General features: G+C 42.4%; 1 protein-coding gene across 3 annotated transcripts; it reads left to right on the top strand.

Moving 5' to 3' along the window:
• The first annotated feature begins 905 nt into the window (after positions 1-905).
• Positions 906-26,457, top strand: gse1b (Gse1 coiled-coil protein b). 3 transcript variants are annotated; one of them, XM_055154526.1, is made up of 16 exons: positions 906-1,106; positions 12,210-12,407; positions 17,239-17,447; positions 19,313-19,479; positions 19,620-19,820; positions 20,270-20,434; positions 20,520-20,884; positions 20,968-21,274; positions 21,579-22,192; positions 22,304-22,416; positions 22,494-22,755; positions 23,087-23,200; positions 23,296-23,661; positions 23,780-24,091; positions 24,176-24,279; positions 24,394-26,457. In XM_055154526.1, exons 2-16 carry the CDS (start codon positions 12,212-12,214, stop codon positions 24,532-24,534), a joined length of 3,636 nt encoding a protein of 1,211 aa, XP_055010501.1. In that variant the 5' UTR covers positions 906-1,106; positions 12,210-12,211; the 3' UTR covers positions 24,535-26,457. The 3 variants fall into 3 exon arrangements, with proteins under 3 accessions (XP_055010501.1, XP_055010503.1, XP_055010502.1); XM_055154528.1 differs by lacking the exon at positions 906-1,106 and adding an exon at positions 1,163-1,181; XM_055154527.1 differs by lacking the exon at positions 906-1,106 and adding an exon at positions 10,483-10,878.
• The last annotated feature ends 47 nt before the right edge of the window (positions 26,458-26,504 follow it).

The raw sequence follows: 26,504 nt of genomic DNA, 5'->3' as shown, positions 1-26,504 counted from the left end.
GACAAGAAGCACATGGTTCACTACAAACAGCACACACATGCCACTGCCCTCAATCTTAGATAAGCAGACAAAGTATATAGACTAAACATACTGTTAATGTGTGAATTAGAACCGAGACATGCAGCAATTATACGCCATGGTTTAGAATGGGCTTCATCCCACTTCCTCCTCATCTGACACCTGTGTAATCCTGATATTCATTGTTGGCTTTGAGAGAACACCCTATATTTGGTGCACACTTGCAGCCTTTTGATTTTACAGTGTGTGCAGTGGCTGGGATCTAATCCACAGTAAAACCATTGATAATCCATGCAGAGGATGAGGCTGTCAGCCCAGTCTACTTACTGTGAATTTGGCTGTCCTCTTGTGGAGGTTTGATGGAATTGCCGGTCGTTTATACAGCAGCCTATTCATTTAAATTAGTAGGCTATAAAATTGCGTGTGGTCAAATGTAAAACAAAAACAAAAAATCCGATCACAAAATTTTCCTCTTATAGGCTATTTTAAATCTTCTAAAGGAACTGACAATTTAATGGTTTTAATTGGTCAGCACAGCAAGTTCCTAAAGTGACGTGTCATTTATTGACCCATTGCCCCAACATTACATTACTCGGTGTTTTGGGGTGGACTGTGCACGTTGCTGTAGTGTGCACTCCCGTAGGCCTGTTTTTGTCCGTTAATGAACTAATTATTGAACTTGTAGGCTACGTGCAATCCCCATGTGGACAGAAAGCAGACTGTCCACCCGTGTGTGTAGGGCAATCCATCCCACTACGAGTGGGACAATGAGGGGTCAACCTTGTTGACTGGAGGCGTGACGGGGGAGGGAGCGCGGGGGCGGGGGGGGGGGGGGGGGGTCTATCTGTCCTGCCCCCGCCGAGGAGGAAGCCCCACCTCTCGGCTCTCAGCAGAAGCAGCCGGCTGCCTTTCTCCACCTCTCCCCGGCTTTGCTGTGCTGAACTCCGTCCCCTCAGCCACGCTAGGCGTTGGAGCTTCCTGCGTGACAACAAAAGTGTGGAGTTCGACGAAGAGATGGATTCGTGCTTTCACAGCTAACACAAAGGAGATTACCCATTAAACACTGGAATAGCCCATACTTATTTGCGGTGAGTGGCTGGATGTGTAATCTGCTTCAGAAGCGGATCCCGGGGCTTGTTTGTGAAACGAGGGCTAAGCATACGGTGAGCGCTTGTTGAGGAAGTAATTACGATATCAAGGAAACGCTGCTGCTTTTTTCAGAGGTCGGGCTGAGCCCTTGGGTGAGCGCTTCTAGCCCTCTCGTACAGTCCACGCGCGCGCGCAGTCTGTGTGTGCACACTGGGACTTCGTGCACACTGTAATAGCTGCGTTATACCTGCTCTTTAGATATATGTTTAGCTTCGGACCTAACACTGTTTTTATGTAATGCTACGTAGTGCGAGGAATAAAGGCAAATGGCTACCAAGTAACTCCTCTTAAACTTAACGGAGAACGGCTGCGATGATTATGCAAATGAATGAGGGTTTCCCTGTAAACTCACAGTGGGCTTGGAGTAAAATGTATTGTATTGTGTTGTAGTGCTTTGCTTTGCTTGACTGCAGTCTATTCTTGCTACGATCTGCTTGCAGCCTGAAACCTATGCTGATAGCGACCCATGTTGACCATTTGGTGCTTCGGGTGAAGGTTGACTCCTGTGCGTTTGTAAGCGCGTGCGTGTGGCAGGTGGACCGGGTGTTACTTCCCACTTTGCTCCTCCACTTCTGTTGAACCGCAGGCGCGTAAAACTGTTCCATGAGCGCGTAACACCAGCACAGGCGCACTCATCTCCAAACAGTGAAGCAACAGGCCTGTGCCCACTTCATGGTGCGGGTTGAGTTAATCTGCTGTCACAAGGAGCTAGTGGTCTGTGCAGTGTTAGATGATGCTGATAAAGTTAGCCAGCAAGTGCAAAAGTGTATGCGGAAAGAAAGCCATGTTGCAAGAAACGGTGCACTACCAGCCTGACGTGCCTTTACATTCTGTGGCTTTGTATCAGTTTTATTGTATTCTGCTGAGATATTATGAAGTTCTGTGGTGAGACCTTGCACGTTACTGGATGTGTTTATTGTCATAACGCTTTGTAACTTATTACCTTGGTAATTTCTTTTACTGAATATTGTAAAGGTTTATTATTATTTGTTTTCTCTTTAATCATGGCAAGGATTTTGGAAATTTCAGCTACTACATACAATTTTCATACATCAACATGTAAGTGTGGCCTTTATTTTACCAGGAAAGTTCCCTGAAATTCTACATAGCCTATAAACATGCAATGAAAGTGATGCCTTATGGTATGAGTAAACAGATCATTAAATTTAAATTGTGCTTGTTTACTAGAGGGATCACTACTTGTGCCGTATCATGTTTGATATGTGTTTGCACATAGAGTCCTACCGGTAACATTACTATTGGTGGAAGTGGAGGTCAGACTTTATTACTATGATCCATCAATTCAAAGTAATCAGACTTGTACCTGTTTTTCCGTGGCATCTTTTCAGGTGAGCTGCTGTTTGTCATGCCGTGGAAGCCTGCAGTGCACTGAGTGTGTGGGGCTAGGCAGCAGCTGGGATGAACTGAGTGTTGGTGACAGTTTGTCTGTGGCAACAGCACCTGGCTGTGTTTAGAGAGTGATTAGGAGAGTCCTGAGCAGCTTCATGTACTGTTTACACAAGGAGCCTGGCGTTAAAGGTGACCCACTTTGCATTTCCTTATCAGCAGCCTACATTGATAGCTTTGAATAGCACTGACTGAAGAAGCCCCTTTGCATACATCGTTTACATAACTCACTATTTGAGAGAATAGCCCTTGTGACTGGGCAAGGCTTGCATTTGACTAGCATTACAACAATGTCCTGAGGTGGTATGTAAAATGTGTACACCGCTCTCTTTGTTTGTTAGTGCAGGGTTATTGTGTGGTCTGCCCAGTGACGGATAGAAACCCACAAGCTTGCTTTCTTCTCTTCTGCCACCTTTGCCACTTTGCGTTTTCTTGTGCTCCACTATTCAAACCACACTTACCTACAGAGAAAGCACTTGTTCTTATTCCTGACCTGTATACTTTTGTTTTGGTCAGCCTTGTCTTGGAGTAGTGATCCCGGTGACCATAAACTTCTCCTACAGAATGTTAGAACTAGTAAAGCTTAACTGTAAACGTAATGACCCTCAAAGACAGCTGAACAAACAAGCCATAAAAGCTTTATCTGAGAGACAAGCCGATCTCCGGAAACAGACGGACTGTGGAAGAAGTTGTAAAAGAAGTTGCCCACAGACCTGAGAACTTCCTGTGTTTGTTTCCTTACCAATTCTCTGACTTCTACTACATATGTTTGCGTACTCTATGAAAGCAAGACTAACCTGCTCTGTAAGCCTGTTATGAGGTCGATAGTGTCAATTAGATTTGCTGTTACATAAAGGGTTTACTTCCTCTTCAGTGTATGTGTGAGTAGGGCTGATAGGGCTTTTTAAGATGTCAGGCGTTACACCTACTTGTTTCCCACACATCACTATTTGCAAGTGCTTGTCTGGTGTGGTAATTTTCTTACACTATTTTAAGTAAGTAGTAATATGTCAAGGATATGTGAAAAACAAATGAAAATTAAATACAGACTTCACATTTATTTTAATCAAATTCAGATATAGGATATGGCCAACATTGGTTGTGATCCAGAGACTATTGCTCAGATGTAAGAGTGGTCAGATCCATCATGCTGCGGTTGTGCTTTTGGGCAAGACACAATTTGCATCACCTCCAGTTTCTGCATATGCTAGTGTATATATATTTGTGTGTGTATGTGGGTGGTTCCTTGCTGTAAAGTGTTTTTAAACCTAGATAACTTTAATATTTCAGCTATGTTAACATTGCTCTAAAAAGAATTACTTGAATAGTCTATACTCAATACTGATTTTGATACAGCATTGTAATTACAGTAATACATTTTCATTTTTATCTCAAAACAATAGTAGTTTCTTTACTATTGCCATGTGTTCTCATAGTAATGCTGATGTAGAGCAAACTATTCAGGAAATGTCATATTTTTTCCTACTTATGTGATTCGTTTGTCAGTATCAATATGTATTCTAATAAATATGTACTTTTAGTATCGATTAATATCTTGGAATCAATTTTGTGGACAAAACCCAGTATGAACACACATTTTATGCATTTGTTAGTTTGATTTAGCCCCTGTACCTTTTGTGTCATCTTCATTAGACTACCACAGGGCACAGCTGTATCATTACACTATTTTGTCAAAGAGGCCACTGCTGAATAAACCCATTCACACAAGCCATTCTCGCTGCATTTACCGCACTAAACCATGCTGCACAGATATCTCCAGTTGATGTTTGCTGCCATTGCTGTCATACCCTCAGGTCTGATAAACAGCAGCCAGGCAAACACAACACAGGCAACATGAGAGGGGCCGATAAGAGAATCATACACAGAATACATGCGGGCTGCACTTCACAATTGCTTTAACCACAACTACTGCTGCTGTTGTGCTGATTGAGTGGTTTTACATTACCCTATATTCTGTGTGTCTTGTGTTTGTGCGTTTGCCACAATATAAGCCAGCGTTGTGCTAAAGGCATCTGTTGAACATAGGCCTTGTCTGTTCAGATTATTATCACTTAAGTATTTTTTGCCCTGTCTGTATGGTCTGTCAGCTGACTGTCATATTGTCCATGTCTGTTTCATAGTGACGGAGAGCAAGGTCAGTTACAGCCTGTGCCTGCAGAGGAAGCTCATATGAGTAAGATACATGCAGTTTAGCTCTATCATTGTAAAGTTTTTCTCAAAATGTAGCATGATTTACACTTTTCATAATCTTTTGTTTTAGACTTTGTTTAACACTGTTAAAGTTAGTACTGGCTTGGTCCTTTAAATATATAAACAACTATGTTTTCAGTAAAATTTGATGGTTTGACTATGAAGGAAGTAAGGTCATCAAAAGTATCAAGAATCTAGTAATAGATAGACTAATCAATACCCAAACTAGTATCAAAATACTAATTTGAGCAACTATAAAAACAGGACAAAATTTGGCCTTTCCTCTGTATTGAGTGACAAGCCTATTCTTTAGTATGGAAGCTGAAAGTGTATTATAGTGACAGCACTAATATGATGTGCTGTAGGCTCACTGAATAGTAAAATGCAACAGTTAGTATGTGCATACATACAAGTGCCCCTTATCATGAGGTGTACACCACCCATATGCCTGTTGCTCTCTGAGCTAACACCACCAGGTACAGTTTCTGGAGTTCAGTAAACAGCTAGACCGAAAAAAGCAGTTTGTAGTAGTAGTAGTTTGTAGTGTTGATGGGAAAATTGGGGTTAAACTTATCAGTGTCACAGATTGCTATTGGTAGACAATGAGTCACTCAGCAGGTCTAATTGTGCTTGACTATACACATTCCAAGTAGAGATGAAGAAATAACTCTTACACACAGTACCACTGTGTCACTGTTTCTGTTCGGCTTTGTTTACATGGCTTTGTCTTGTATCAAATGTTGTCAGGCATCTGCTGCTTTATAGCTTCTGAAAAACCTGAGCTGGAATCTGAGCTCCTTTAGGTCTGTATTGTATTGTAAGTAAGTAAGAGCTTCTCTGACTCACAGAATATTTTCTCAACAAATCAGTTCCCACATTACTTCTATATTTACAATTTATTGAAAAGAAAATACCCTATAGTAAGTTGGAGGTCAGCTTATTAGCCATCCAAATGTATAACAGAACAAGTAAAAATTAAATAAATACACAAAAATATGTCCCACAAGCAACTTGTTTTAAGTTTAATAACCCTTTTATATCATCAGAGGGCAATCACATACTTTAAAAACTAAGACATTTTACTCTTATTAATGTGCCCTGTAGGAGAGTGATTCAGTCATCAGGGCATATATCCACACCTGAAGTCTCACATGTACAAGCTGGAACACACGACAATTATCCCTATTACACAACTATAACAGGCCAACACTCCACAACTGGACCTGTCTCTGGAAAGTCAAGTGGGTGCTGTGTACGCGTGTGTGTGCTGCCGCCTGGGAGTGAGGACCCATGCGGAGCACTCGGAGTGCTAATTAGGCAACCACAGCCCAGCAGAGTACATCACAGAGAGGAAAAGAGAATAGAGTGATGAGTGCAAGTCGGGGAGCCAACAAAACAGTGATTTCATTTCTGCAACTCGGTCTCAGGAAGGAGGAAATGTTTGCACAGTTAGTGTATGTCTGTGTCAGTCAGTTGTTGTTGTTGGGTTTGTTATGGGGTAAGCCCTGCTGAGAAGCACAGTGTAATAAACTCAATTGCAATCTTGTCTTTGGTGCTATAATATTTTCTACTGCCCTGCTGTTCTCTGTTTTTCAGTATATACATAGCATTAAAAAAATCCCATTGATTAATCATAGAGGGATGTTGATAACTCTCACCATTGTCTGAACAGCCATGCTGTAGCTGCCTACCCCATCAGGAGCATATTTCTAGTTTGTGAATTTTGTTAACTGACAATAGTGATAAAGCTTTCTGAATGAGATTCTCTGAGTGCACCGGACCTGAGTTCGTTGTCAGAGCACAGGGCTACAGAGGGCAGGACCATACAGACAGCAGCTTGAGTCCAGGGGCAAAGACCACAAAGACCCAAGACACAGACAGCTGGCTCTTATGTGTGTTCGAATGGTGATGTGTGTGCGTTCACACTCTGAGCAGCGTTGTGAAGCGTAACCAGACTGTTCTGTCATACGCCCACACTGGTGTCTCTGCGAACAGCCACACAGCCACACACACAACAACCCCAGCCAGCCACCCCTCACGCGGGCGCTGTGTAATTAACAGGCCAAGGAAATGGTGCTGCTGGGGTGGGTGAGTCGGATACAAGGAGGAGAGGAGCACAAGAAATCATTCTGAGCTCGTGCCTACCCTCAAGACACAATGCTTTTTTCTTTGTGTGTGTGCTGTGAAGAAGAAAGGATAAGAAGGTGAGGCGAGCGAGAGAGAGATGCCGGCTGGTCTTTGGAAAACTCTCTGTTTTTGTTGCAAGCTGCTGGCAGGCTGGCATGTTGGTGGAGAGGAGGGTGGGAGCTGGGGCCTGGTGGTGTTGAATCCACAGTGAGTGGAGGAGAGAGAGGAAAGTAAAGGTGTGAGGGATAAATAATAAAGTGTGCACGCACACGTGCACAGGCCCGTCATCTGAAGCCTGCTGAGGTAAGAGACAGGTTGACTGCTCACTTTGCTCTTGCACAGAGGCTGTGGCTGTGTTATAGGGTCTCACAAAACCACAGAAGGGGCTAGTCAATAATATATTCATCATTCAAACCAAGTTAATTTAGTAAGTAGTGTTCAAAAACATAACTATCTATTTATTAATCATGTTGTTAACCCCTTGACGCCTGGTGTCTCTTATTTGTGACAAACTCAGTTGTCCTTTAGCACAACCAACATAGCAAAATTATAACACCAATTTTGTTCCTAGGTTAATTAAAATTCTTGTCAATCATGCTATAGCATTAATTTGTCATGGCACAGGTTTGAGTTGGAGATGCAGCTTATCTTATACAACTGTTTTAAGTTTCCTCAAAACAAAAATATGGGGCCTTTGGTCATTTGGCCTCCTAAACAACTTGAATTCACGTGAATAGAAAGTACATTTTGTAATTATATGAACTTTTGGGTTTGTCTCAAATACACAACACCTGGCCACAAAGAATCAAATGAGTATGTAATGTATTCCAATGGGCTTCAAATGCACAATAAATATTTATTTAGAAATAAATCCTTCAGATTACATCAACAAAAATATTTCTCATAATTTTGAGGGTACTCTTTTGAGGGGCTTCAGTGGAATTTCTTAACTTATTTCAACAGTGTTCCTTTATGTGCCTGGTGTCACATATATGCAACAAACCCAAAGTAACCTTATTTTATGTGCTATCAGAAAAAAAAAAATCACTGTAGCCTTGTTTTGTATCAAATTAGAGTGAAAATCACCATTCAAATATTTTTTTGTATAAAATGGGAAAATAAGTCAGGCATCAAGGGGTGAGGTTGTGTCAGGTCTGTTAGTATATTGGTGATTGTGTTACTCTGACTTTTATATTGAAGTATTGTATACACAGCTCATAGATGTGCAGTCACAGTGTGCATGGGAAACATCCCAGTGTTCATCTGCCTGAGGGCAGAATGTTTTGGCTTTTCATCAAGTGAAAATCCTGGAACTCTTGAAGCGGGTTTATCTTGCTGTGCTATTATTTTCACTCTTAGATTGCAAGATTATACATCAACACGTTTTTTATATTCCATGACATATGATAAAATCCATTTACATACATATTATTGTCTTGAGCTACTTTATATTGTATAGGTAACTTCTAAGAAGTGCTGTTTATACATATACATGTTTTTATTTAAAGGGTCTTGTCTTTTTATTCTGGAGGTCATTTGTGTTGTATAATTTATATAAATGTGTAATCTGTGTATTGTTGTCATATTCTGGTTATTGATAATAACATATTTTACATTGTTTGTATGCGGTCTTGGCAAACATTGATTGTATCAATTTTCTGCAAACAAAATATGTAAACTGTGGTGTATGAAGATCAAATGAAGGCCTTAAATGTTGTAACAGTTATGTAGGAGTGGAACAAAACACCCAACCACAGGGACCATGTTACACTGGTGCGAGGAGAATTGGAGGCAGTATAGAGCCTTTCAGAATGATGGCCTCTGCTGCCTGTGAAACCACATATGTTGAGCCAATCTGTTTATTGCAGTGACATTTTTATTGCTAAAGTGTGGGCAGACAATGTCATGGCTGGCCTTGTTTTAAAACAGGAATAATATACTGTGGTACAACTATGGCCCTTTTCTCCATCAGCAAACCATAGCTCATCAGAGCTGATGTTCAGAAGTGAGCCAGGTTGGTAGTAGTATCAGTTAGATGGACCAGCAGCTTGGCACTGCTAGTTTTAACAAGCTGATAGTCAAATCCCTCCCTGGTTAAAGATTAACCACTCACTAGAGCCACTGCATTATCTCCCACTGTCCAGGGCACACAGGAGCCAAGAGGATTTGCTGTGCGTGTGTGTGTGTGTGCACACTTGTAGTTCAACACTACATTCACTCAGCACAAGGGTGGAGCTGTATTTGTTTGACTGTAGACTTTGTGATCGGCTTTACTCCCAGTGGGGTGTTCAGACTATGTGTTTACTGTATGCCATTTAGCAGTCAATCTGCTTTGTGTGTGTGAGCGGGATCAATGTGCCTGTGTTTTCTTGTAATCTACATTCCTTTTTCTCTGTTTTGTTTTGACTTCCCTCAAGGCACAGCAGCATGTGAGGAAGCTCTGAGTGTAACCGATTCCTTTAACCCTTGGTTTGTCGTAGATATCTACTCCGTCAAATCAAGTACCTCATATTTCCTCTCACAAAGACTAAACCTTGCTATTTGTGAAGTCGTTTAGTGCATTTATTTTGCTGTAGTATCAGCTCAAATCTATTGTGTATCACTGGATTAAAGAACAGTGACATATGCTGCTTCATTACTGGAGGGCATCCTCTAATTAACAGGCTGACAGTGCCATCTGCTGGATATGTGCAGTATTTCAGTCTGGGGAGATATAATGAGAGTTGTGGTTAAAAATTGAGGCATGCTCTCCTCTAGTAATATTTACAAAGTGCTACTTTAGTACTAATTACATTGGCCTTGCTTATGGTTATTAGAATGTTTGTCACACACAAATACTTGACTCCATTGACAAGGCCATGAAACTGTTTTCTGATTTGGGGCAGAATTCAGACATGACTCAGGGAATCGAAATGTCATCTTCGGCACAATGCTGACCTCCTTGTAGCTTTAGCCTCTAAAAGTAATCTCTGTTGTTGCCTCTGTTCTGTGAAAAGTGGTGAGTGACTGAAGGAGGAAATGACTAAAGAAAGCCGTCATCACAGCCCAGCACTGACAGCAGGATGGACAAAGAGGAAGTCAAACCCACATTACTCTGCCCCCAGACGCTGTTGCACATTAGCCTCCTCCACCCTGATAACAGCCTACTTAATTGCACTTTTCTTGTCTTTATGAACAATTTTGACAAGAACCTGGCAATGTAATTCAGCAAGGTTTGATGAATGCTTGTGTTAAATTAGTGCTATAGTGGCCTCTTACATTTGCAATAATGGACATACAGTAAAGAAAAGCATTTTGTCATACAATCTTTGGGCTTGACACAGGCCAGGGCATGCCCTTCCTCTTTCTTGCTGCTTTTTCTATCTTCACAAGGGGAGGCCATTTTGCATACTTAACCTTCCCCCTTTCCATCCATGTATACATGAGCACATAGACACATAGCCTGTCGCTCCAGCAATGGGGTCAGATGTGGTGACCGCCTGAGCTGCCTCCTCCTTTTCGCCTCCCCTCCCCCCTCTAGCCGAGCTCGCCTTGGCAGGACGTGCATGCCTCTGTCTGTTATCTACAAATGGCTGAGGAATTATAGGTTGAGAGGGGAGGAGGACTGAGAGTGGGGGAAGCGGGGTGAGGTCATGTGACATCACAGCAGCTGCTAGCCTAAGAATTTCTGTTTTCTCACTTAGAGAGTGAGAGGCAGAACAAGGAGGGGAGAGATAGGCAGCGTGTGTGGTGTGTTGCTTTGTTAGATAAGCTCCAAACGGTCTTTGTGAGCACGAGAGAGAGGAAGGCAGGCGGGCGGCGAGGGGAGAGAGAGGGCAGACGGCCAAGCAGGAGATAGAAGCAGAGCCAGGCAGAGAGCGGGACCATGGTGCGTGTCCCGATCGCCGCGTCTGCCGCTCTGAGCTGCGTCCGGTTCAACTACAACAGGCAATGTGGGGGACAGAGCCAGCTCTTCTCCTTTGTGCAGTAAGGCACTTGCAGCACACTTTGTATTTGTGTGGGGGGGTCACTGTGTGTGTCTCTGTGTGGATCTGTCAGATTACATGTTTGTCTGTCTCCTTTCTCTCTCTGTTGCCCTGAGCCCTGTTTGTACAGATAGAGTGTTGTCTATTTTTGCAGCAGTTAGTCTTTGTGAAAAGTTTCTCTTCTGCGAGTAACACAACTTGGTCTTACACTCACTATCCAGCATGTTTTGTTTTGAATTGCCACTATATTGAAAGTATATATAATGAACAAGCATTCTCAATTAATTATTGATTCATTGTTGACCATTGGTTTACTCAGAATGCTTTCAATCAAGCATACAAATGTTCTAAATGTGACTGTTGCAATGGATTGTTGTACACAGAAAGCAACACAAGCTTTAAAGCTTCCTTCCATGCTCAATCCAGATCCAGCTCTTATAAATAAATAGTTTTGTAGCAGTGTATTTTTCATACGTAACTGTAGGGTCTCAATCTTGGTAGCATTTTTCATTTTCGTTTGTCATCTTTTGACTATAATGCCTGTTTTGCTGGTTGTGAAGGTGATAAAAAGTGACATTATATGTGAGCTATTTCAGTCTTCTATTTAACTGTCCCCCAAGTAATTTATTTGTGTGTCTTTTGGCTAACTGTGCATTGCTGTGCCATCACACACCGTTCTGGCATTTAGGGATTCCAGTGACCGAGGGGCTGTCAATGTGGTGTCACCTTTCACCACACAAGCGCCAACACATAGGACAGGCTGAATTTACCCGCTATACACACTCTATAAATGCATTGTCTTTTAACTTGGTGTAGCCTCAGATTTGAGATTGCATAGATTATTATTTTTTGTCACATTTGTATTGGCCTTTTTTCATTTGAGTTATACCAGACACATTTCTCGAATGCAAGATGTAAAATGGCTTGTGGGCGGTTTGAATTGATTTATAAATAAATTCACATTCACCTACATTTACATTATCTTCATTATATCATCTGCCATACAAAGTAGTCTAGAAAACCTGAGCATGCTGTCTAGCAGGGTGGCAACATTTACAAACATGGATACAGACTGAAGCTTTCTGAGTGAGAAAAGGATGAACTGGCCTCCTAACCTCTGACCTTTGACCCTGAGGCGTACCACCAAAGCCTCTCACACCACCAGTCCCCATGCGCCCCAGCTGTCACAAACATTCAGTGCCCTGCTTGTCTTTCAGAAACCGCCTGCAAGTTTTTATTTTTTGTAATATTGAAATGAAGATGGCATACTTCGACATAAGACCTGTTAAATTATTTAAATACTTATTCTTTTTTACCATTGTTCTTTTCTAGGCATGAGCCATGAGCCAAAGTCACCATCATTAGGAATGATCTCCACAGCGACCCGAACCACGGCGACGGTCAGTCCCCTCACCCCGTCGCCGCTCAATGGCTCCATCGTAGCCAATGGAAGTCCAGCCACACAGTCAACGCATTCTGGGTTTGCTGCAGCCCTCCGTAAACTGGCGAAACAGGCAGAGGAACCTCGAGGTAAAAAAATCTGCCTCTCCTAAAACAATAGTACCAAAATCTTTTTTTCTTGAATCTTGCCGGTTTCATGTCCATTTTAGGTCATTGTGTTGTGCATTACATACAGTACAGGATAGAGACGGGCCCATGTTAATGGGTAATAACATTGTAATATCCGTTTACAGTTATGATTCAGTCTTCTACCCCGATGTAAACAAGTGATTGTTCTTCACATATGGTGAGTGGATCTAGGTTGTGTGTACATAATACCACTGCTAAGGTTAGTATCACAACTCTGTTTGCTGACAGGAAAAAGAACTTTGATCATTGGTTTGAAGGAACAATGTGAAATTCTCTAATAAGTCATAGAAAATAGGGGAGTTGAAAATCCTTCCCTCTTCTTTATTATAGGAAGTTTGCCTAAGTAGCTGAGACTATATGCTCTTCCTATACTACACAAAGATGTGCTGTGCATCTGCCCCACGTCTTGCCTCACTGAATTCAGATAGGTGTATTGACTGAGAAATTAGCTAATCAGAGAAACGCTTGGTCCATCGTATCAAAGCAAACATGTGTGCTTATGTGTAGAAAAGAAGGCAAATGTAATACAGAGGCAGAGACAAAGAAACATTGCAGACTCCGGCAGAATCATTGAAATAAATAATAAACTGTTAATCTAAGGAAGTTTGATTTTATAGTTAATGAGAGCTGTCCAATGAACCTTTTTGTTTCCCATATGTCAGTGACATAAACAACAAACCTGATTTCACTACTGGACTAGTCTAGTCTCGGCAAATACCAGAGTGTGCTTCTCTATCTGGAACTAAAAACTCCCAATGCCACTTTCCAATTAAGGCCCGCCAGTGAAAAGCGTCTATACCAATGTATGCGGCCATAGACACATCCTTTTCTATATAACAAGGTAATGTCAGCTTTTGCTCATTCATTGTAGACCAGCATTACGAGGGTCAGCTGCCCCAACTGTCACCATAGCCCAGACTCTTAAAATCATATGTCCCTCCATTCTTGGCTATCCCTGAACCTAGCTGTTTGTTGATTGCAAGAAGCAGCCGCAGATTCACAGAATGTTCGTTAATATATGTCACTAACAATACACCTGATCCGAATTTAGATTTTTGTAGACTTTTTGACCCCAAAATGCAATGTCTCCTGATTTTTGGATAACTTGAATAATCCTCTGGCGATTTGTAGGAAGTTCTGACTATTTAAACATAAGGAGGGACTGAATAGTGGCTGGGCTGGTCACTCCTCTTGTGACTGATATAGGCCTAAATGACATGACAGAGAGCTCCTGTCCTGCTCTGTAGAGTCATGTTTAGAGATTCTCTGGCTCTGGGTGGTCAGAGAGGCATGCATCTCTAAAGCTGCACCAACCACTTTGTCTGCACAGCCTGTATTTATAGGCAACACGCTTTCACACACATCCTAACACACCCACACACGCAAACAGTTGTCTTTGCAACTTGGTAAGCTTTGTGCACCCTCAGCGTGCTGTAGCCTGCTGTCCTTTCATTAGTGACTTTGACTCAGACAGCCGCTTGGCTTCTGCCTGGAGAATTCTGCTTTATGTAAATGCCATGACTCGATGTCCTAAGACAGAGGAATTAGCTGGGTACAGCACCAGTATCACTGGCACCGGCTGATTTAAGACCCTGAACATGGCTGTTGTTTACACACTCCCACACACACACTTTGTCACTAGTCTGTGGCTGGTATAATGAATAGCTCTGAAAGCTGAAGACTGAAGTTCATATCTAATGAGTATCAGAGCTGTGCATGGCCACACTTTTATCCCATCCCATGGGCACTCGAATACACATGATTAGAGCTGCATAAGGCTGTGCTCCTTAACACTAGTAATGTTAACATGGTGGCCTAAAAAGAGACTCTTGTCTCCCTGCACATACTTGGAGACAATATGAGCAGCAAACACAATCACTGTCTTTCCACTGGGTTCTCCCCATTACACAGCCTGGAGAGAGGGAACACAAGTCCATGGCTGATGAGGGAAGTCTGGAAACAAGAGAAATACAGTAATTAGATTTGTTATCAACTAAGGTGTTTGGCACATTGCATAGCTCTTGTGAATGTGGTATGTGTGTATGTGTGTGGCCGGAGGCTCCCCTTGTTTCTGGGAGCCCGTTGCATGCTGGGACAGTGGGGCAGTGTGTTTGTGACCCCTCCATCTGGAGTCTGCCTGGAGCCACACTGCTCTTGGTGTGTAAGTGTTAAAGGCAAAACCCTCAGGCAGTGACTGTCCCTGAAACCTCCCTGAACAAGCCTCTATACCAGTACCACCACATACCTCTCACAACACAGGTGACTCACTCAGGGTCTTTTCAGCATGACATTCAGTGTGTACTGTCAGGTCAAGAGGAGGGCTCCTCTTATTTTCTTCCGCCATCTTGTATTGTCTTCCTTTCCCACTCTGGCAAAGCAACAAAGTGCTCCTCTCCCCACCCCCACACACTGATGCAGATTACAGGCTTTGTGCGGTGTTGCCAGTGCGTGGCCGAGACTGTAGTAGCAGGTGTGTGTGATGTGTGCGTTGTGTGCACATGTTGAGGCTTGTGCGAGTGCATGCTGCTGGGGTGGCATATGGATGCAAGGTTGGCTGGGCCTTGCTATGCACACCAGGTGTGAAATGGACTGTTTAATTAAGTGCTGATGTTGTTGTAATGCATGCTGGATGGGGAAACGATGGGTGGAGGAGCAGGGGTGGTGTGTGATGTGGTTGGATGTGTTGGCAGTAAAGACCTGTGCCCCTTCTGCCTGGCATGACTGGAGATGGCCCCACAGTGCTGCTTAGCGGTACAGTAGTTAGGCATTATTAAAAAGCCATTTGTCAAAAGTAAAAAATTGTGATCCTTGAGAACTTCTTATTGTCACAGTGTAGAAAATTTTATTGGGTTAGTAGCAGCAGACAATGATGTTTTTCATGGTGGGATTGTGGGATACAGGGGGGCACTGAAAGAGCTCTGTGGTTGTCTGCGTTTGTGTATGGGCACATGTGGTTTAGCGTGAGCAGTGGTGTGTGGAAGTAGAACTGGTGATGAGAGGAGCTGTACATTAATCACTAACAGCTCAGGACTGACACAGCACTGTGCCTTACCATGGCCCTTATGGCACATACCTCAAAACATCGCCCAAATGACATTACGTGGGGACAACTAATGGAGTGCTGGTGAAGAGATGATGACCGTGTTAAGGCAATGCTCTTCCTGGGCATGAATATTAGCTTATTAATGTAAATAATTAGGGAACACAATATGAATGAACAACAAAAAAATAATGTAAGTGTTATGTGGTGCAGAATGTGAGATCTAAAAATAATTTTGTGACAAATTTAGTATTTTAAATTAAAACAGCATCAGTACACTTACTGTCTATGTCTCTTTTATTTCCATCTTCCCTCACCTGCTCTCTTAATTATTTAGTCTGCCATGCCTTTCCTCCAGACCTCTGCTGATACATGGAAAAGAAGGAGAGAGGAGGGAGAGGAATAGAGAGGAGGGAGAGTCAGAAGAGGTTCGTTGCTTAGCAGTGGAGAATCACAGTGATCACCCCTCCTCTCTCGTCTCCAGCCTTATTTGTGCCCCTGGCCGTGTGTGCGTATGTGTGCATGTGTGTGTGTGTGTGTGTGCGCGCGCGTGTGTGCATGTGTGCATGTGTGTAGGGAGTGAATAGGCTGTGACACTGGAGCTGTATTAAGTGGTGCTCCATTCCCCAGACTGAGTGGGCTACTATTGATTGGCCTAGTCTTGCAGGGTAGAGTAATGGCTCTCCGAGGTGAGGGGGAGAGGATTAGGCCACTAATTGCCATTGTGCGGACAAGATATAGCCCACACCCCACCCTGACTGTACCACCCACTCATCCATCCGCAGCTTTCTGCTTACCACCTCACACCACCTCTGCACTTTCCCCTGCTTCTATCCTTCTGTTGTCTACTGTCATTTCTATAGTCACATCTCACATCATCTTTCATCGCCTTGTATTTGCCACCGTGTGTTGTTGCCTATGTACGCTTATGGATTTTCTGACATCCATGCAGACCCACACCTTATATTGATTTTCTTTTTTCCATCATTTAGTGGGATTAGTCAGAACAAGGTGTCGATATCCTGACAACACCTACCACAAAGTAGTCTGCTTTGTAGGTTATGTTTCCATGGAAACCATTACAGAGAATAGAAGAAGATGGGGTCGGAAAATACCTTTGTCAGTTGATATGTCATACTCTATTTACATGGATTTGACAGATGATCGATATCTAATTGTAAGATGTCATTGAATAATTTGTGGTTTTGAACAAAAATGTGGAAATGCTCTTTACAAATTCTTATAAAACAATTAATGAAGGGGCTGAGAAAACATGTCTGAGTGTTTGGTAGACAAAAAACAAACAAAAAAAATCTGCTTTGGCAATATAGAGAAGTAAATGGAGATGTGTGATCAGGCTGACCCTGTGTACTACAAGGAATCCCAGAAGTGTTAATGCAGAACAACCACACTGACATTAAATGTATTGGGCCTGTTTTACCACCTGCTGAGCACTCAGTGCTGAGGGCATTGCAGTGAGAATGAGCATCCTTTCTTTTCACTATCAGTTATTGGGTTGTTTTTCCAGATAGCTTTGTGCATCTTATCCTGATCACTGTATTTTTATAACTGCCTAGGGCTTCGTACAGCTGTTATTTGTTCTTGTTGTTATATTGCTAGAACTGAACCAAAGTTCCGCTTTGGTTAAACTTTTTTATTTTTGATACAACATACCAAAAGGCTGTGCTTCTTATTTTAAGGTATTTATTCATGTCTTTCTTTCTTTTTTAGCTGCATCCTCCATCAGCAGTGAATCCTCTCCAGTGTCGTCCCCAGCTACCAACCACAGTTCTCCAGTCAGTACGCCCAAGAGGGGTCCACTTGGTCCAGGCCCAGTGCTGGTGCCCTCTGTTGGTCATAGTGTGCCAAACACTCCACCTGTTGTCACCATTGCTCCAACTAAAACTAGCAACGGCCTCTGGAGGAGTGAAAGTCGCCAGGTGCGTTTCACTTGCTCATTATACATTTACAAATATTTTTTGTATCTACGTTTTATCACTGTGTCATACAATGAGCTGCCAATTACATTTCTATAACTAAGCTAATTGATTTTATGATTGCTCTTTGCGAAGCTCTTGAGGGATTATAGGATTCTGCTCTGGCCTGGGCCTATATCATGGCAATATGCCTTTGACATATGTGCAAGTGTCTGCCTCCTCTGTGCTTTCGCCATAAGTTAAAACACTGCCAGCTGCCATTGGGACATCAATAAGGTGACAGATTCAACAGCAAGTAACATCTGTGCCCCTTAAAACCCCCTGCCCTTGGACACTGCCCCTCTTTTGGCCTTTGACCTCAAACCTATCTAACTAGCTCACCCCCAGAGCTGTCAAGTAGCCTACATCCTCACCCCAACACCCACTGTGTCACATAGAAGGTTGAGAAAAGTGGAGGGAGAGCTGGTTGCTTTGATAAGGACTGGATTATGGATTATGGCCTTGCTTTAAGCCTTCTTATCTCAGCTCGGGGCTAATGGTTAAGGCCAAACGCATGGCTATGAGCAGCACTGGCAACATGCGGAAACTCTCAGGAACACTTTGGCAGTTCCCTGGAGACAGAAAGAAAGAAGATGGTGAAAGGTGAAGCAGGAGGTCAGTCTTCCTGTGAAGTGTGAAAGCTCTGTGGTGGCCATGCTTCTTTCTTGGACTCCCCTTTCACCCACAGTCACTAAAGCTTTTACATGTAACACAGCTATTCACTTGAAGTGCCAGAAGACACATGAATCATTCCAGTTGTTAAGTGTTGTTATTTATTTGAGCTCATACACACATGTATTAATAAATCAGTCTGTGCTTCTGCTATATGGCCGATTATCTAACCTGGCCCTTTGCTTGAGGTAGCTTGTGTGTATACAGTCTGTAGTATATATAAGTAGACTGTATACTTTTTTAGGGGAAGGTGATGGACAGGCCAGTGAAAGAAAGAGGGGCTGGTGCTGGCATTTTGCTTTAATGTCAACAGGAGTCTGCTCCCACTGCTGTCTGTAATTGCTTTTTAATTGTCAATTTGGAGTCCTGGTTCTATCTGAGAGGCATAGACAGACATTCTCAGTTGAGAAGGGTCTCACAGCTGTATGGAGCGGTTACAGGACCCTGGTTACTGTGAAGGAGATTTCTTTTAACGGATGTGTTTGAGATTTGAGTTTATTCTTTGATGGCCAGCAGCTTGTGCTATGGGAATATAAAAGCTTTTGTCAGTGATTTATATATTTTATTGTTTTCAGTACACATTTGCTACTGTAAATATTGATGTTATTGAATTCTTGAATATTTATTATAGAAAAATATGCATGTTTGTAATGACCAATTAAATCATTAAGGAAAGTTTTTTTAACAGTATAAATAATTTTGCTACTGAAAATGAACCAATTACTGGAATGCTTATTTGAATTATTTTAACAATACATTGTGAAACAAAGTGTTTGTATCTAGTGCAGTGTACAACAGTGGTGAGCTTCTTAAGTTTGTTAGTGCATTTGTCGGTAGCAGAGGGAAAGCAAAGCTTTTGAAATGTACTCCCACTCCGCAGCAGGACGTCTTTGTAGCTCTCAAACGGGGTGTGTTCCTGCAGAATCTCTGTATGTTTGTTGTGTGATTGGATAAGTAAAGGTAGGCTTGCTGCCAGTGAGTCAGAAGAAATGAGGCAGAAGGGGGGGGGGGGGGTTACAAAGAAAGGCCACTGTGGCACAGCTTGGCCTTTGATTTCCTTCTATCCTTTTCCAATGTATTCTCAAAAGCACTGACAGCCATGGCAATCACTGTCCACAAGAACAATGACTAAACTCTCTCTCTCTTTCTGTACTTAGGCTGACTCTGGGCCTCGTGGGGTGAGCAGAGAACGCCTGGGTCCAGAGGGGGCCCTTCCCCACGAAAAGCCTGGCCACCCTGTCACAGCACATCTCATAGGAAACCCGTATGCCTTTGGACTGCCTCCTGGTGCAGTCATGCAGGATTCACGTTTCCAGCCCCTCAAGTGAGTTTAACATTCTTTAATTGGACGGTGTATTTCCTTATAAAATGTAATTTTCAAAAAAATCATTTATTACTTTCATTTTGTTGTCAGTTAAGTTTAAAGGTTTTCTAACCTCTTCATTGTCTTGCTTCTTTCTGTAGCTTACCCCGACAGTTGTCTAATGCAGTGCCCCCTGGCCCTGTGCCTGAAGAGTACCTCCGTGGTTTCCGACCCTATGGAACAGCTGAAGATGCTCTCCGCATGCCCTCTTTGCCCTTGGGCCTGGACCCAGCCACTGCTGCAGCAGCAGCAGCCTACTATCACCCTAGCTATTTGCCGCACCCCTCCTTTACACCATATAGGTAAGCCCTATTTGTTTTGTTGACTTGGCATTCATTCCTCTGAGAGCAAATTGTGCAGAATTGTGCATATAACTGAAGAAGGCCTTGGTGGTGCTTTCACTCTGGCTCAGCAAAGTACCACAATCTGACCTTGAGTATGAAACATGTCTTTAAATGTATTTAGCTGAGGTGTAAGTATCAGACCAATGTGTTTCACATTGGTCACACTGGTGTTTCACAGTCTGTAAAATTAGCCACAAAAGTAATCAGTTATTTTTATAACATTTATATATTTTATATTTATACATTTTTTGGGTTGTATGCTCCAAAACAGACAGTACAACATGATCACCATCACAGAATGTTACGATCAATGAGTTGATCAATGAGCAACGCAATGTAATGTAATGTTACCATTGAATCTGCAGAAAGCGAGATAAACTTTTTATTTTTATTTTACTGTCTTTCAGGATGGATGATCCATTTTGCCTCTCTTTGAGGTCACCTTTCTATCCGCTGCCAGCAGGGGGAGCATTACCGCCTATCCATCCCTCGGCTGTACACATGCATCTATCTGGTGTCCGCTACCCTGGAGACTTCACACACTCGTCGTTATCAGCACTGCAGTCTGAGAGGTAAAAACATTTCATATGCAGTTAATTTTTATTTATTTATTTTTTTATCTTTTCATTTTGCTATTTTTATGTTCATTCTTTTCAGGCTTCAGCTTGAAGATGAGCTGCGGCAAAGAGAGAGGGAACGGGAACGGGAAAAAGAGAAAGAACGGGAAGCAGAAAGGGAAAAGGAGAGAGAGAGGGAGCGAGAGAGAGAGCGGGAGAGAGAAAGGGAGAGAGAGCGGGAGAGGGAGCGGGAGAAGGAGCTAGAGAGAGAACGAGAAAGGGAGCGGGAACGAGAGAAAGAAAGGGAGAGAGAGAAGGAGCTGGAGAGGCAGAAAGAGAGAGCACTGAGGGAAAAGGAACTGCAAGCATCTAAGGTTATGGAGAGTCACTATGTGGTTGATTTCCACGGGCTGAGGGGGCAAGAAGACCGAACTAAGCCTGAAAGACTTACTCCAAATCGGGCTGGTAAGTAAATTACAATATGTCAATCAAACACACAGTACTGAATGTTTCTGATGCCAAAATATTTGGACATGTGTCTTTGCCAGATAAAACCAAAGAGCCTGCCCTTCCTGCACCCAAACCAGTACCACCTGGACTGCACTCTATGGCAGCTCCTCATCATTCTCTTCCTCACCTTTACATGGGGCCTGGCACTGTTGGCGCTGGAGTTTTGTCTACAATGATTACTCCAAGGAACAATGAGGAAGAAAGGTGGTTGGCACGGCAACGCAAGCTGCGGCAAGAAAAGGAGGATCGTCAGTACCAGGTGTCTGAATTCCGCCAGCAGGTTCTGGAGCAGCACCTGGATCTGAGCCGCACCACAGACACAGATCACAGGGCAGATCCACAGAGGTATGGGGCTGTTCATTATGTCTATCCACATCAGCCATCACTCTTTTTCACAGGTGCAATTCATCATTTGCCTGGCCTGTGCATTAGAAAGCATATTAGTAGACTGCCTGTATTTCAGTGCAGCATAGCAAATGGCCATCACACATTACAAATTGCCCTCAGTATCCAGGGGCTTGAATGGCGTCCCAGGCCCTTTTTCACTCAAACTGCATAATTGAAAGCATTTAGACAAAAGTTCATTGTACTGTAATGCAATTTCTCTGTTTAACTGATGCATAAAAATAATATCAATGTGTTTTTACAGATCCATACCAAATCACCACGAACCAGGAAGCCGGGATCTCCATGCTCACCTAGGTGCCCCTCCGCCACTCATTTCTCCCAAACCCGCTCTGTTCCAACGTGAGCACCATCCTCCACCTCCCACCACACTGTGGAACCCTGCATCACTCATAGAAACCTCATCAGAGTCCAGGCGTAACCATGATCCTTCAGGGATGGGACACTATGAGCGGTTGCCTTCAGGGCACTCAAAATATGAGGACACCAGCCGCAGAAGAGAGGGGGGTGTAATGGAGAAGTATCCCCCATTGAGGTGTCCTCCTGGCTCAGAGCCTAGCACATTCCTTGCTGATTTAGAGAAATCTACGCAGTCCTTTTTTAACCAGCAGAGGGCATCATTGTCTCTGGCCAGCCAGTATGATTTGGAGGGAGCCATCAAAAACAAAAATATTCAGGGCCACAGTAGACTGGGTCAGGCCATTGGAATTATTTCTGGCTCAGCTGTGGCACAGGTAGCCTCTGTCGGGATAAGCCCAGATATGACACTCATTTATGATGAGTTCCTTCAACAGCATCGAAGACCTGTCAGTAAACTAGACCTAGAGGAGAAGAGAAGAAGGGAGGCTAGGGAGAAAGGTTAGTGATTACTCTTGTTATTATCACATATTTATTTTGTAATCAATGGTTGATTGTTCGTAGTAACCTCTTTGTGTGCTCTTAAATCTTGAATCTTGCTTCATGCTTCAGGTTATTACTATGATCTAGATGATTCATATGATGAGAGTGATGAAGAGGAGGTCCGAGCCCATCTCCGCAGAGTGGCAGAGCAGCCGCCTCTCAAACTGGATGATTCCAATGAGGTGAAATACCCTTTATCTCTTTATTTGTGTTATATTATGTTCTTTGACTCACCACACGTTGTTCTATCTTTGAATAGAAACTGGACTTCTTGGGAGTAGTTGGACTGACTACAGTCATCCGCAGGGATGAGGTTGTACAGCAGAAGAGAAGGAAGCGAAGGCGAATGCTGAGAGAGCGCAGTCCTTCACCTGTGTCACAGCTCAAACGCACCCCCCCTCCTCCGTACCTCAGTACCCGCTTCACTCCCGAGGAGATGGACCAGGCGCCAGAGCTAGAGGACAAGAAGAGATTTCTCAACATCTTCAGACTATCACATGTGACTGTGCAGCAACGGTTAGGTAAAGAGAGAATGTGTTTGTGTTGTGGCTTTGATTTTACTCATCTTTTCAGATAATTTTGGAAGTCCTTAATTGATGCTTTTGTTGCAGTTGTATAATGATCAGACAGTTTCAAACAGATCAAACAGGAACAGTTGTTCCTTATTTTCCAAAAAACAGTTTGATGAATTTTGGATTTTAAGAGTCAGTGGGGTTATTGTTTTCTGTGGCAATGACAGTAAAGTCTTAAAAGCCAGTATGCGCAGTTATTATATTGTTTATATAGGGCTCACACTAAAAACATAGCAAACTAATCATTGATTACCCTTTTTATTTCTTTCTTGTCTTCCAGATAATGAAAGGGTGACAGAGCTCCTTCAGGCTATTAAAGAAAAGAGCATAACATTGGATAACATCAGACATGCTTCTCATCCACTCTGCAAAAGCCCTTCAACGCAGATCTCCGGTGAGACCAGCTAATAACCATAAACAAGCTTTTATTTTTACTCATATTTCAAAACAACTGAGGCATTTCAACTAACTGCTGTTAAATGATTACAGACTCCCAGCCTCCCTCTGAATCAGAAGAACACGTCAGTGTCAGACCACATAGTCCCACCGTGCACTGCCCAGCATCCCCCAGTAGTTATTCTAAACCTCATTGTGACACATTAAGACCAAAGGAACCCCCATCCTCTGCTGTCTACCCAGATAAGTCCCGGGGGTGTGGTGAGGGACACATTGCAAAGAAGAACTCTAGTCTATTGCACAGCTTGCGGCCCACTCTGCCTGTGCAGGCTAAAGAAGGCCTTCACAGCATTAATGGTCGCACCAAGCCCTGGGACAGTTTCACACCTGAAGAATTTGCCCAACAGTTTCACGAATCAGTACTTCAGTCGACCCAGAAGGCTCTGCAGAAACATAAAGGTATATTATACAGATGAAAATGAGAATATTGTAGTTTAAAATGTCCGTGATAACATTGACAATTCTATTCTATTATGAACTATATGATGTTCTGACTGAATGCACATTTTACCTTTAGGTACAGGCTCAGGTTCAACAGAGTCATCCCATCTCTTGGAGACATCAGTCCATTACAACATTCCTGAGCTGCAGAGCACCCCAGGTCGACCAGCACAATCTCACACAAACTCCATTTCCCGTGCTGTTACACACTCTCAACCAAATGGGCAGCACTTCTCTGGAACAATACACCGAGAAACCTCAGGGAGAAGGGAGGACATGTCTGGTCCAGAGGATTCGGAGGAAGAAGATGATGATGAAGATGAGCAACCTACTTCTAAGTGGCAGGGGATAGAGTCTATTTTTGAAGCATATCAAGAATATGCTGAAGGTAAATTATGTGTATTTCATTAAACTCTCATTGTAGTGCACACACAGTGGACATGTTTTTCAGACTGACTTTTTATCTTTTTAGAGCAAAATTTGGAGCGTCAAATATTGGAAAGCCAGTGTCGGAGATTAGAAGCTCAGAACTACAACTTGAGTCTCACTGCTGAGCAGTTGTCCCACAGTATGGGGGTATGAATTACTCTGTTGTTGTTGTTGTAATAATATAAAAATGCTTCTGTTTTTCTTTTTATTTGTTTGATCATAATGATAATATACTGTTTTTTTCATGCTGTTTCTATTCAGGAGCTTGTGTCTCAGAGACAGAGGCTAGCAGCAGAAAGAGAGAAGCTGCAAGCAGAATTGGAACATTTCAGAAAGTGTTTGACACTACCACAGACACAATGGCCCAGAGGCAGTCATTACAAGGGTTACCCTCCCAGGTGACCCCCACAAGTGCCCAGGCCCTTGCCGCCTCCACTTTGAGACTCAGAGTTCTATTTTTATTGACTTGTGGCGTTCTGGAAGAGATTGTTGATTTTGATACGAATGATTCAACGTATAAGTGAGGCCATACACTGAAGGACAGTCTCTGATTTGTGGCCTGGTTGGACTTGTGCCACAAGCCACACAAATGTGTGCCAATGTAGCCAATCATAAATATAGGGGTAGGAGTGCCTAAAGAACAACATCCTTCAATCCATGTATTTGAGGCACCTGACGTGCTTTTTTTGGCCAGCCCCTTGTTGCCACGCTTCACAGACAATCCTGCCAATAAGGGAGCAGCTACTCCTCAATGCGTGTGTTCAAGAAACTCAGACACAATAAACAAATGCTTCTGGCCCATTAGAGCCAACTTCATCATAGTGGCCATTTGAGCTTTTGAACTGGAAATGCACTTATAATGAAAAGCTGAAGAACTACCTGGTGGTACTGTGTTACAAGAACTCTTGAAACTAGGGAAGAATTTAAAAACTGCACATTTTTGAAAGACTTAATGAAAATGTTTTATTTGAAAAGATAAAATTTGAAAATAAGAATTTTAAAAGGTGCTTCAGCCTTGACATGTATATAATATGAAGAAAGAATTTTGTATGTTTTTATTATTACTTTAATCCTTGTTTTAAAAGAAAAAGCCTGCCATTTTTATATGTTTATGCTTTTGGGTTAAAAAGAAAGCCTTGCTTTTAGTGTTTATACTGCTGCTGGCCAGAACAGCTGATTTTAGATTTTAAACAGAGTGAGAGAAAACAGGATCTGCTGCTTGTTTTACTCGTTTCACGACCACAGCCACAAACATTTCATCTGGTCCCAAATTGAGCAAAGCTCAATCTCACTCAGATGCTCCAAGTTATGGCTCCTGTCCTTTGCCTTTGTTTACAGCAGCACGTCTGTCAAATGTCCATCACATTTAGATTGTTTACTTGACTCTTAAAAATCAGACATGAAGAGGATCCAGCTGACATCCCCACTCTTCATTTATTCATTTATTTTTTAACACTTCTAGATTTATGAAACATTATAGCAATTAATGTTATGCCTTACTAGATCATGTTCTTATCACCAGCCATGTGCCAAATTATGTCTATAATTTGTGATTAGGTAGCCAGAAATACCCAGAATTGCCATTTTATAGTACTAAACAAATCCATATCATTCCTTGGTTTTGAACCTATTTTGTTGCATACATAAATCAGTGGTCTCCTTATCAACAAATGGAGGCAGTAAAAAACATGAACACAAACAAATGTAAAGCTGCATTGAAGTGTTGTGACAAACAAGAGGAATTTTCCAGAGTCCAAGATGCACTGATTATGGTCAATGTAGAGTATGTTATAGTTTATATTAAATGGAAAATGACACAGACTGTAGTTCAATACTCAACACAAAGAATACAATAGTTTTAAGTGCCTCCAGAATTTAGGAGCTTGTGAAGGTGTTTGCTTTTATCACTGCTGTGGTCATCAGGGACTCAATTTGTTGTTCTGTGTTATACAGTATACTACACGTGTCCATTCTTTCACATCCTTCATTTGTGTGCTTTTTAAACTTTCAAATTCAACACTTTCAATCACAAGATTATAGCCAATATTATGAATTGGCCTATGTAGTTACATGCATGCAAGACGTAAGCTGCCATGATGAGGAAAATGTCCTTTTAGGAGCCTAACTATATCTTCTGTCCATGCACACCATGCAATAGCCCCATGATTCAGCGGAGGATGTCTAGATGCTGTGAAATCCTGTTTTGAAAATGTACTTGTTTGAATTCATTGTAATGTAATATATTCTTTGTTGAATGTAGTAATTAGGTATTTATGAATATATGACTGTGATTTCAGACAAAAAATAAAATATTTAAAAAATGTGTACCTTGCAAGTGTTGTATTTACCACAATAAAACACAGGTTGAGAAG

The sequence above is a fragment of the Boleophthalmus pectinirostris genome, unplaced genomic scaffold, assembly GCF_026225935.1.
Source record: "Boleophthalmus pectinirostris isolate CB_2022bp ecotype Guang Dong unplaced genomic scaffold, ASM2622593v1 HiC_scaffold_19, whole genome shotgun sequence".
Lineage (NCBI taxonomy): Eukaryota > Metazoa > Chordata > Actinopteri > Gobiiformes > Gobiidae > Boleophthalmus > Boleophthalmus pectinirostris.
Note: the sequence above shows the minus strand (reverse complement) of the source record. Positions and strands in the feature narration are given on the sequence as shown.

Bases quoted from the DNA above. Each gene is read 5' to 3' on its own strand.
- gse1b (XM_055154526.1), top strand. From the start codon at position 12,212: ATGAGCCATGAGCCAAAGTCACCATCATTAGGAATGATCTCCACAGCG. The intron at 22,193-22,303 runs GTTAGTGATTAC...TTCATGCTTCAG, and splicing joins AAGGGAGGCTAGGGAGAAAG to GTTATTACTATGATCTAGAT. The intron at 22,417-22,493 runs GTGAAATACCCT...ATCTTTGAATAG, and splicing joins AACTGGATGATTCCAATGAG to AAACTGGACTTCTTGGGAGT.